The 12,068-nt window shown below is 43.0% G+C and overlaps 1 protein-coding gene across 2 annotated transcripts in view; it reads right to left on the reverse strand.

Moving 5' to 3' along the window:
• Positions 1 to 6,635: 6,635 nt before the first annotated feature.
• Bcar3 (BCAR3 adaptor protein, NSP family member) overlaps positions 6,636 to 12,068 on the reverse strand; it is a 103,141-nt gene continuing 97,708 nt past the window's right edge. For both annotated transcript variants that reach the window (XM_075981473.1, XM_075981474.1), the window contains 3 exons: positions 11,510 to 11,621; positions 11,144 to 11,356; positions 6,636 to 7,261 (listed from right to left, as the gene is read on the reverse strand). In XM_075981473.1, the coding sequence (XP_075837588.1) occupies positions 7,083 to 7,261; positions 11,144 to 11,356; positions 11,510 to 11,621 (504 nt within the window). In that variant the 3' untranslated portion in view covers positions 6,636 to 7,082. The remainder of the gene's footprint in view (positions 7,262 to 11,143; positions 11,357 to 11,509; positions 11,622 to 12,068) is intronic.

The raw sequence follows: 12,068 nt of genomic DNA on the forward strand, positions 1-12,068 counted from the left end.
AATAAAAAAGGCTTCTGACTTTGTTTTCTGGAAAGAAAGGAGCCCAGCCTCTTTGGAAGGATGTCACAGTGTTGAGTTCTCTAGGGGAACAGAACTGATCTATAATACTTATTACAAGGTAATTTATTAGAGTGACTATTGTTTGTTTTTTGTTTTTCAAGACAAGGTTTCTCTGTGTAACAGTTCTAGCTGTCCTGGAACTGTCCTATTTGGTCTTGTAGACCAAACGGGTCTCAAACTCCCAGAGATCCACCTGCCTCTGCTTCCTGAGCGCTGGGATTAAAGACGTGCACCACCACTGCTTGGCTTGTTAGAGTGGCTTTATAGTTTGTGATCTGGCTAGTCCAGCAGTGGACATCTCAGTAGAGAGGCCAAGAATCTAGTTGTTTTTCAGCGACTGTCTCAGCAGGTCTTTTGTCTCTTTTGGGATCCTCAAGTGGTAAGCTCTAATACCAGTGAAGGGATGTCTCAGCCTCGGCCTTAGAGAGGAACTTGCCAGTGAGAATGAAGGCACGCAGGCAAAGATCAAAAGCTTCTTCCTATGTCCTCTTTATGTGGTTGCCACCAGGTGTGGCCCAGATTTTGGTTGGGCCTTCCAACCTTAAATGATCCAGATTTAGGGTGAGTCTTCCCAGATCAAATGGTCCAGTCAAGAAAACCCTTCACAGCTGTGCCCAGCTGCTTAGATTTTAGTGCTCCGGACAGATGTAGTCGAGCTGACAATCACTGTCTGCATTTATAGAGGTCATAGAAAGTAGAAAGGCACCAAGAGATTGGGAAATGGGCAATCATAAAATTTGGAGAGTAATTTCTGGAATGTTTGAGAACAATCCTTAAAGGTACTACATAAATTTCCCCAGCTTTCAGGGGAAATTTAATAGGAAACTGACTTTCGTTCTTATGAGATTAAGGCCTCATTGTCTGGTACAGATGAAGAAGTCTAAGACATACGTACTCTCCTGATTTCAGCACCACTGTGACGAGTCCTCATTTTTGTGAGATGCAGTAGACTACGAATGGGAGCTTTTGTAACAAGCCGATTTGGTAACCCAGAATGTCAACCCTGAAGAGAGTTTGTAAGGACCACACTGAAGAAGCATTTGTCATGCAATTCAACAAGTGGAGAAACACCATCACCGACTCTTCTGTGAAGAACCATTATCTTGAATTTGAGTGTTGGTTTTCCGAAATGGTTCATTGTATTTTGGTACCCTGAACAGATGATTCAGTAGAGGTGCTCCATGTGAGCGGAGCTGATATTCATGCTTTGTGCACTCATGCATAGCTGTAGTGAAGTGTTAAATGTTGACTCTCATACTGCTCAGTGGGAGGAGTAACCAGAAAAGTCATAAAGTGAACTGTTAAGTCCTTGCTCCTATGGTCACTCAGCCCTTCTGGTGTGAACACTGGACACAAAGCTAAAGTTTACTATGGTTTTCTTTCTTCACATGTTGAGCTACACTGGTTTCATAAACCTTTGAATGGGAGGGGCTCTACTCTGCTCACCCCACAGAGAAGTTCCAAAAGGCTGGATATCAACATGGGTTGCAGGCCGCTCAACAATGCAGTAGTCCACCCTTAGAATGGTCCTAAAATCTTTGCCTTATTTGGGAACTTAATCTGTGCAGTGGAGGGAGGGCCTGGGCCCGCCCACCTTGTCCATGTAAGTATGGGGAAAGGGACTTGTGTCTACTTAGAAGGGAGCTCTTTGAATGACACAGCACAGCTGTCATGTTCTCCTCTGCTTGGTTGGTCTCCAGAATATTATCTGTCTCCCTCTGCTGACCCGCTGAGAAGACCAAGTGCCTGTGACTCAGAACTGGAGGAAACCCTAGTAGATTTTCCCGGCCTGTTATTCTTCAGCCTCTTTCCCTCTGGCATTTCTCCTGCTTCACAGCATCTGTTTGACAGCCCACTGGCTTCCTGATTGTCTGGTGTGAAAGTGCAATCTGGGTGTGGAATGAGAACAAGACTCAAGTGGATCAGCAGTCTCCATCCCCTTGTCCCCTTTGTCTCCTCTGCCACGCTCTGGCCATTGAGTCAGCATGGAGATGGGATCTGGAGGCATTACTGCGTGGCTCCTCTCTTCAGGGACAGAAGCACATTAGTACATTCATGGCTGAATTCAGAGGACGAAGCGACTGGAAAATGCAGTTCCCTCTGTGGAGTCATGGGAGGGCCATGCCTTACACTGACTGTTAGAAACAGGAGTCTACTACCCACTAGAGAAACAAAGAATCTATATACTACCGGCAGCTTGGAGTACTTTTATCTTTTCGCAGTTCTATTATGTAGTTTATTGGAGAAGTAAAACAACTCATTTTGTTTGGTTTGTACATTGGATTATATACATATTTGTGTATTATGGATATATTAATAGCTCTTGTTACTGATTTTCACCTAAGGTTTATTGTGAGATTATCCACATACATACATAGTTCATTTTACTGTGTATAGTAAAATTTACCCGTCATTTTGGTGGGCACTTTTGATATTTCCTGAACTTTCTAGTCGAAACAAGTGTTGCTTGAGAATATTCACATGTGTATTTCCAGCATAGAAGTTTATCTGAAACTCACACCTGGAAGTGGAACTCCTAATTTATATGTTTGTGGAGGTTTGAATGAGAATGGTCTCCATAGGCTCGTGTATTTGTATGCTTGATCCTTAGTTGGTGAACTCTTAGGGAGGATTGGGAGATGTGGCAGTGGGGATGGGCTTTGAGATTTTAAAAGTCCACACCAGGCATAGTCTCTCTCTGCCTACAACTTACAGACCAGATATGAGCTCTCAGCTACTGCTCCAAGCATTATTTTTGCTTGCCTCTCACCATGCTTCTGACTGATGGTCGTGAACTAACCCTCTGAAACTGTAAGCAAGCCCCCAGTTAAATGCTTTCTTTTATAAGTTGCTTTGGTCATATGTCTCTTCACAGCAATAGTAACTAAGACAGTGATGAATTAATTTTCAGTTTTAAAAATTGTGCCACATTTAATCTCCAAAGTTACTGTATGTAGTTTTACATTCTAATAATTTCTGTGTGAGGATCACTTATTCTACATCCTGTCACTCTTTTTTTTTTTTTTTTTTTTTTTTTTTTTTGGTTTTTCGAGACAGGGTTTCTCTGTAGCTTTTTGGTTCCTGTCCTGGAACTAGCTCTGTAGACCAGGCTGGCCTCAACTCACAGAGATCTGCCTGCCTCTGCCTCCCGAGTGCTGGGATTAAAGCCGTGCACCACCACCGCCCGGCTATCCTGTCACTCTTGTGAGTCAGGCATTCTCTTCTGACAGTTCAAAAGATGTCAAGGTTCATTGTAGTTTGGGTTTCTCTTAACTCTTGTGGCATCTTTACATGTATACTGTGTTTCCCTTTCTATGGAAAGCCCATTTTTATCTTTGACCTTTCTTTCCCTTTGGTTGGTTGTCTTTCATGGGAATGCTTAATGTATTGAAGACGCTAATTGTGTCATTTGTGTAGCACACCACAGCTAGATATGAAACATAGATACCTAGTTTTGACTCAGACATTCTCATGGGTAGCATTTATCTGAAGGCTTGCCGGGAACTAAAGGTTCTTGCGTTGTTGATAGGTTCCAGTTCGTTGCTGGTTTCTGACCATAGGTTTACCGTGTGGACCTCTGTCCTGGGACGCTGTCAGTGTAGTATCTTACAGGGAGTGGTCCAGGAGAGCAAAGAGCCATGATGGAGACCTAATTTTGTGCCCTAATGTCAGGTGTGACATAACGTCTGTCCTCTGCTTGTGAGCACAGTGACCAACCCTGGCATAGTGTGAGTGGAACAGTACATGGCTGTTAGTAGCAGAGGACAGGGAACATTGTGGCCTTCTCAGAGGGTGCCTGTCATACCAGTCTTCTTCAGTTCTGTGTTGGTTCTTTCCCACTTATTGTTTTGATGAGGTCCATTTTAGTTCATATCAACTACTGTTCATAACTACTATTTTTTTCTTTTATCTACTGTAAGAAAACTCTTTAGTTGGGTTGGAAAGATAGCTTAGCAGTTAGGATCATGAACCACTGTTGTAGAGGACTTCAGTTGATTTCTTCGAACCCTTTAATGTATTGAAGATGCTAATGTGTCATTTGTGTAGCACACCACAGCTAGATATGAAACATAGATACCTACTTTTGACTCAGACATTCTCACGGGTAGCATTTATCTGAAGGCTTGCCAGGAACTAAAGGTTTTTAGGTTGTTGATAAGGTCCAGTTCATTGCTGATCAAAACTATAACTTCAGCTCCAGGGGAATCAGATGCTTTTTCTGCTGTCCATGGGCATACATTCAAGTGCACAACCCCCCCCCACACACACACCACCCCCTACATATAAAATAAAATCTTAGAATTCTTAGTTATCTAAAGTAAAAGGAGTATGCTGTCTTCTTAAAGTGCTCCCTAGTGAGCTTTTCTATCTAACAAAACAAACATGTTTAATCTGTAACAGTAGGATATACCAACCTGGGATCACAACCAATCAATATCTCGGTTTTTAAAGTTTTGCTGCAAGACCTGTATGGGAGAACAATGGCTGCAGAACCTCACTGAAAGGTACAGTTTTTCTTCCTCAAGTTGTATGTGAAGATAGGCATATTTTGTGGTGTGGTGGTTAAATTTGCCTGGGTTAAGGAACCACTAGAACACTAGAGGGAATGTCCTATCACTAGGCATGTCTGGGATGTTTCCAGAGCCTGGCATGTGAACTGGTGGGAAAAATTCACCCTCAGTGTAGATGGGCACCTACACAGAACATAAACACAGAACAGTGGATACTTTTCCTGCCCTTGAACTTACTGACTTTTCATAGACTCTCAGGGTCCTGGGCCTTTGCTCTACACTGAAAATCACACCCTCGGTTTTCCTGATTCTGAGGCATTTGGAGTTTGACTGAGCGAGGCTACAGCCCTTCAGGATCTCCAATGTGCAGATGGCCTGGCATGGGACTTCTGGTCTCCATAATCAAGTAAGTCAGTTCCCTTACCAACCTCCCCATAACTATATAAATATCTTGGTTCTGTGTCTGGAGAGCCAGAACACATCTGGTAACCAGTTGTTCTCCTCAACCCTATTTAATAAGTAGATCCCTGTTTCCTGGAGGCAGTTCAAGTTCACTACGGTGGGCAGATCAACCCACTGTAGGTGTGCCACCTCAGACAGGTGGTCCTGAGTCGTGTAAGAACACAGAAGCAAGAAGCAGGCGGTAAGCATCATTCCTCCATGGCTTCTGCTCCACGTTATAGCCTGCAGGTTCTGCATTGAGTTCCTGCCCTGGTTTGCCTTGCTGACAGACTAACCTAGAAGTTGTAACAAGCCATTTCCAACCCCTTTATTTTAATCACAAGAAAAAGCAAACCAGGACATTGTACTTAAGATGGCCATGTTAGAGTGTAGTATCTATAACCAGGCAGTCAATCCTCCAAGTCTATTTAATATCATGAAGAAAACTTGGTGTGGTTTAAATACTTAGAGGGAAACAGGCCAGGCGTGGTGGCACACGCCTTGAATCCCAGCACTTGGCGGCAGAGGCAAGTGGATCTCTTGTAAATTCAAAGCTAGCCTGGTCTACATGGTGAGTTCCAGGACAGCCAAGAAAGACTACATGGTGAGGCCCTGTCTCAAGCAAAAAAGACAGGAAAACAAATAGGTAAGTGTTAGATAGTTGATTACAGAAGACTTTAAAATCTTGTATTACAAAAGTTTTACAATGGAAAAATGGAGACTATATAAATACTAGACATTCTTTGGGGAAAGTCAGAAACCTAGAAAATGAGCCTGTAAGATTTGTGTATCTTCTAGAGGAAATGATTATTTCATATGCCTTTTTTGTATATTACAGTTGATTCAGACTATAGCAAATACTATATATTCTAAAAATGTTAAGGTTTGCCTTCACATGGAGATTCTTAAGTTTGTTGGCATGATGTGGTGGGAATGTCCCCTAAACACTCATGTATTTGGGAAGATCACAAAGGTCTTGCTGGGGGAAATAACATCACTGGGGTGTGGGCTGTATTTATAGCCTCACCCTACTTCCTGTTCTTGCTCTGTGTGCAGATGAAAAAGATTGGGGCTTCCTGCCACCATGATGTTCTCTGTCCGTCAAGAACCATAAGCCAAACTATAAACCCTTTCTCAAGTTGATTTTGGGCACAACACAAAGTAACTAACATAAAGGGGCTAAGGGTTACCCAACTCCAAGTGTGTCTGGAGAGCTTTCCAGGGGAGCCAGGTGATGGTGGCGCACGCCTTTAATCCCAGCACTCAGGAGGCAGAGGCAGGCAGATCTCTGAGTTCGAGGCCAGCCTGGTCTACAGAGCGAGTTCCAGGACAGGCTCCAAAGTTACACAGAGAAACCTGTCTCGAAAATTAAGAATAAAGAAATAGAATGGCAGCTAACATCTGGTGCCCAGTCCAGCTGTTAGCTAGCACTTTCCTTTGAGTTTGAACCTAGGACTTTTGAAGTAGGATTTCACTTTGGCTCACATTCTGTCTTTGCAGTAGAATCCTTAGATTTGCAAACCACTTTTGGTTTAATATGGGAATAGGGAAGAAAGCTCCTTAGAATCCAGGAGTTAGAATTATCATGCTAAGGTGAGTCAATACTAAAGAGACAGGATACAATCATTTGACAAAAACATATATTTCTACTCATGACTATTTACAGTTTCATATTCAAAAGAATATCATATAACTGATACCTTCTGCAATGCTTCGTGCTTTTCTTTTAAATGCCTCTATTTACATTTATATGACATGGAATTAAAACTAAGATGGTCAAATACCATGATTATTAAACAACCAGCAACATAGCTATGTCTTCTTGAATTTGCTGATCAACATTAGCAATAGTTATCTCAATAATAAATTACCATTCATTTAAAAATCAGTAGTAATTTTAAACAATTCATATAAATAAGTATGCTATGTGCAGTTTATACATTTAATATCCTGCGGATATTAAAAGCTTGTATCTTCTTAGATTTGCACATTACTACTTTATAAGATGATAAGCATTCCCAGCAGGTCTGGGAAAGCTTCAGTAATGCCCCAAGGTCTCTTGAGTGGTTCTCAGAGCTCAGCCTGCTTTACAGAAGGAGGTTCCAGTTTCCGTGAGAGGGCTGTTAAAATCTGGTTGAACTTCTCGTATCTCTCCGTCTGGTTGACTTCGGCACCCTTGCTGCCCCACAGCAATCGCATCTGAAATTCAGTCTTCAAGATCTCAGTCATTTCTTCATCCGGTTGAAAATCTAATCAAAATAAAGCAGGTAAGTTGGGTTCTGCTTCAGAGGGTTGTAAGTGAGTGAAAGCTATCCTGTTTTACAGTAGAATTAAATGAACTTTCTCCTCTAGAAAAATGCAGGACCTCCTCATTTGACGAGCGAGCATCAAAGAATTCCCAAGCCTGTGTCCGATATGAGGAGTGTTGGATGGCAGCTTGTCTGCATTTGTAACAACTTTACTTGCCATGTGATTCAACTATTTTAGCTGTAAAGTTTGATTTTAGTAAATTTATCATTTTAGGATACTTTCTTCAGCTTAGAAAGTCCCTAGTACTTCCAGAGATAGCCTCTGTTTCAGCCCCGGTCCTAGAGAACCACTGATGAGCTCTGCATCTTTAGAGGTTTGATAAAAAGGGAATCGTGATATATTATGCGCTGTCAGGGTTCTTCAACTCTGTATGAATGGTTTTCAAATTGTTCTATGTGTGGTGTGTTAGCAATAACACATTCTGTTTAATTGCTGATTAATAGGCATTTATTTATGCAGACATACCCATTCACTGATGTAGGGTGAGTAATGTCAACATGGACAAGCCTGTGTGGACATTCATTTCTCAAGGCAGTCATATGGTAAGCATGTGTTTACTTCGAAAGAACTAGTCATAAACTCTTCACTCTTAATATAGGAAGAGTCCAGCACCGCATACATCAGGATTGGTGGCTCACATATACGTGTAATCCTAGCATTTGGGAGGTGGAAGCAGAAGGATCAAGAAGTTCAAGGTTATCCTTGGCAAGGTACCAAATTTGAGGTCATTCTGGGTTCTATGAGACCCTGTCTCACAAACAGTGGGATTTCTTTTCTTCTGGGTGTTATTCCCACATACTGCCCTTCTGAGCAAACCACTGAGTGTTCATGGCTGGCTCTGCTCTTGGCACTGTGTGCTGATACCCTTGAGGGCCACCACTTAGCTCATGCAGCACACGCCGCCGCAGCGGTGAAGGTATGTTTGTCCTTCTTCAGAGCTCAAGGAGAAAGTTCAGTTTACACTTCCCAGGATGTGTTCTGGGACACTTGGAGCAGGAAGGAAGAGGCACACAGACAATGAAGTCTGGATAAAACACCTTGTGTTGGCTACTGCCTTCCCAGGTGGTAATGGTGCACGTTCTTCTTGCCACTGCTAAAAGAAAAGAAATGCGGGGCCCCTAAGTCATCTGCAGTTGCAGGACATAGTTTGGGGATGAGTTAGAAGATAATGCCACACGGGAAGACGGCTCAATCAGAAAAGCACTTGCTGTGTGAGTAGAGGCCTGAGTGCAATGTCCACAGCGCACTTTATAACACATAAGAGCTCTGGCAGGATTAATATCCAGAATATACAAAGAACTCAAAAAACAGTCAAGGAGATAAATGACCCAATTTAAAAATGTGCCATGGAGTTCTCAAAAGAAGAAACAAAAATGGCTAAGAAATACCTTTAAAGTGTTAGTTCACTATCCTTAGCAACTAGGAAAATGCAAATTAAAACTACTTTAGAGATGTCATTACCCATTACCCTAGTCAGAATGGCTAAGATTTAAAAAAAAAAATGCTTGCAAGGATGCAGGGAAAGGGAAACACTCAGTGTTGGTGGAATTGTAAATTGGTGCAGCCACTATGGAAATTAGTGTGAAAATTCTCAAAAAGCTAAAAATAGATCTCCCGTATGATCCAGCTATACCACTCCCTGGCGTATGCCCAAAGTATTTGACATCCTATTACACAGATATTTGTTCAGCCATGCTCACAGTAGCTAGGAAATAGAAATAACCTAAGTGTCCTTTGGCTGATGAATAGATAATGAAATGTGGTATATGAAATGTGGTATATATACTCTGTGATTCCACGGAAAACTATTCAGGGGTATATATACACTGTGATTCTGCGGAACACTTCAACTGTAAAGAAAGTGAAATAATGAATTTTACAAGTAAGTGGACAAATCTAAGAAGTCCTATTCTCATGAAAAGAGACAGTGGTGGGTTGTGTAGGGAGGTCTATGGAGAGCAGACAGTAGAACACAGGTGCTATGAAGGGGAAAGTGGGGGGGAGCTCTATCCCTTCTCCCGCCCCATTCCCAGTTAAAAGATACTAAGAATGAAAAGGCTATAGAGAAACATAGTTTGTTTACTTATGTTAGTGTATTGCATAATTTAAATGAAGTAATGCCACTGGGGGTGGTAATGCTCCCCCAAGAGCCATAGTCAATCTAACAGAAGCCCCAGTTGCCAGGCATGGGGAACTCCTTGGAGTCTTTAACCAAAGGGGTTCAAGAGACTCTCAGAACTTGAAGGTAAAACCCTATTGCTAAAGATACCACATACTTTAGACACAGGACCTTGAGGAATCAAGCTGGGAATGACCTGGAAGCCTCCACCCTGAGGAATGGCTCTCAGCACCTGCAGTTGCTATGCAAGTTGCCAGGGGAGATACACAACCAATAGCCCTACTCAGCTGTAAGGCCTGTGAGCCACAACTATGGCTATTACAGCAAGGGTTCAGAAGTGGCACTTATATCTTGGAGGTTACCAAGAGCATCTAATTGGATTTAAGACCCACTCAGTAGAAGGGAATTCGTGTCTGGTACTGTAAACCTAGCCAACTACTTGTGGCTGATGAGGTCAGGGGAGAACATACTACCATCACTTTCCTAAACCACTATAATTCCCAAGTGCATTCTACATATCTATGCTTACACCCACAGACAGGTGTAGCTCGCGCCCCTCAGAGAGCACCTGCTCTTTGCAGTAGATGGTGACCAGCAGCAGAAATCTCCAAGTGGTCCAAGTGCAGAGAAAAATTTATTGTGGACGGCCCATTTCCCGGTTGATAATCTACAACTCAATCTCTGCACCAAAGGTTCAGGGAACATCAAGGAAGAAGGACCAAGGTATAGGCTATGAGGTACTGTCTTCTACATACAATAGGAGTTGCACTAAGGAAATCTCAAAAATAGGTCATGTACCTAGACCTGTCCAGTGGCAACACCAGCTGACAAAGTGGATGGGAGAAATTTTACAAGGCCCTACCCCTAGATGAAGTGTTATAAATAATTAATGGCTGCTGAGAGAAGAATCAGTCCCCTCAAGGGACAAACTCCCTGATATGTTATTCAATCCTAGTTGGTCATCCCTAAACACATGGCCATATGAACAACAAAGTGGACTCATCAGATGATACTTATAGATGCAGGCGTGTGTGTAACAGGTGGTCTTCATAGGGAGACAGAAAGTGAAGGTAAGTGGTAGAAATTACATTAAACACAGTACTCATAAAATTCTAAAAAAAAAAAAGTTGGCCATGGTCAACTGGATGGCTCAGTGGTTCTGAATGTGCGCGACTGTTGTAGAAGACCTGAGTTTGTCTCCTAGTGCTATGTCAGGTGACCTGTAACTAGCTCAGGGATGACGCCTCTGAACTCCCTGTGCACCTTCACTCATGCTATATACATACCTGCATAGACACATGCAATTAAGAATAATTTTTTAAAGCCAGGCATAGTATGTACCTCTAATCCCCATGCTGGGGAGACAGAGATAGAAGAGCCGCTGGGACTTGTCCCGCCAGCCTAGCCTCCATAGTGAAGTTCCAGGCCAGTAAGAAATGCTGACACAAAAAAGGGGTGTACGGTGCCTGAAGAAAGACATCTGAGGTTGACCTCTGGCCCGAACACGCACATACAATGACACCTATGTATTTGTGTGCTCTTCTATTGAAATAGGTATAATGAGCAATGACATAGGAAAGGGAGTGTCCACACCTTAATCTCTTCTCGTTGGTCATTTTTCTAGCTGAGGGCATCCATGCCCTTTCTCTTATTCCTTCACTCTAATCCCTACAGAGAGAGGATTCCAGAAACAAGTTCCTACCTGCCAGGATTCTCTCAGCATTCCTCCTGTAGCTCTCGGAAGCCTCGGCCATGAATCTGGCTGTCGCCAAGTGGTTCAGCATAATTTCACAGCTCTCGTCATTTTTCTCCCACATGTCAGTTCCTTCGAAAGTGACAGTCTGCCGTTCCATTAAGGTCACAAGAGGCATCAGCAGTGGGACTGACACACTGCCTGGCGGGACATGTGTGGACTCTGAGGAACAAGGAGGGAAGTTCCATATCATGTTAATTACAAACCAGCTGACTGTGTTTCGTGTAGGAACTGCAGGTCCGTATATGCAATGCCACGTGAGATTATATAACTGAGGGAGCCTGACGGTAGGGTCTTCTGTGCCCCAGCACTCACCTTTGCCTTCCTGCAGGACTTTGCTGAAGGGCTTCAGCTGCTTCTCATAGAGGATGGCTGTTTGGGTGTAGTGGTGCCGCAGAGCGGTCCATGTCTTTTCTAACCGTGTGATCTGGAAGGAGGAAAGGTTATTGTTTCAGAAAGCCTTTTTAAAAATTGCCTTTCTGCTTCAATTTTGGAATAGGTGATAGATGTGCAGGACAGTGTCAGAAGCAGTTGTGCATTGAGAGAAAAACATGACCCCTCTATCCTGTTCTGCATGGTTCTGATGGCCCATCCCACAAGTTAAGTTTGCGTGTGTGTGTCTGTGCATGCTTTGAAAAAGTAGGTATCTCATTGTAGCATTGTAGCTACTTTGTGGGTGAGAGTGGGTTCTCTCCTGCCACGTAGTTCCAAGAAACTTCTGGTGTGCACTTAATTTGTTCCGTCACTCTTCTTAATGAGGGAAATTATGTACCAAGCATGTCCCTTAGTGGCCAGGACGGATGTCTGTGGACACCTGGCAGGATTTCAGGACTAACCCGTGTCTAGGAAACAGCCCAGATAAAGACCCAGCAGG

Source organism: Microtus pennsylvanicus, chromosome 7 (genome assembly GCF_037038515.1).
Source record: "Microtus pennsylvanicus isolate mMicPen1 chromosome 7, mMicPen1.hap1, whole genome shotgun sequence".
Taxonomy (NCBI): Eukaryota; Metazoa; Chordata; class Mammalia; order Rodentia; family Cricetidae; genus Microtus; species Microtus pennsylvanicus.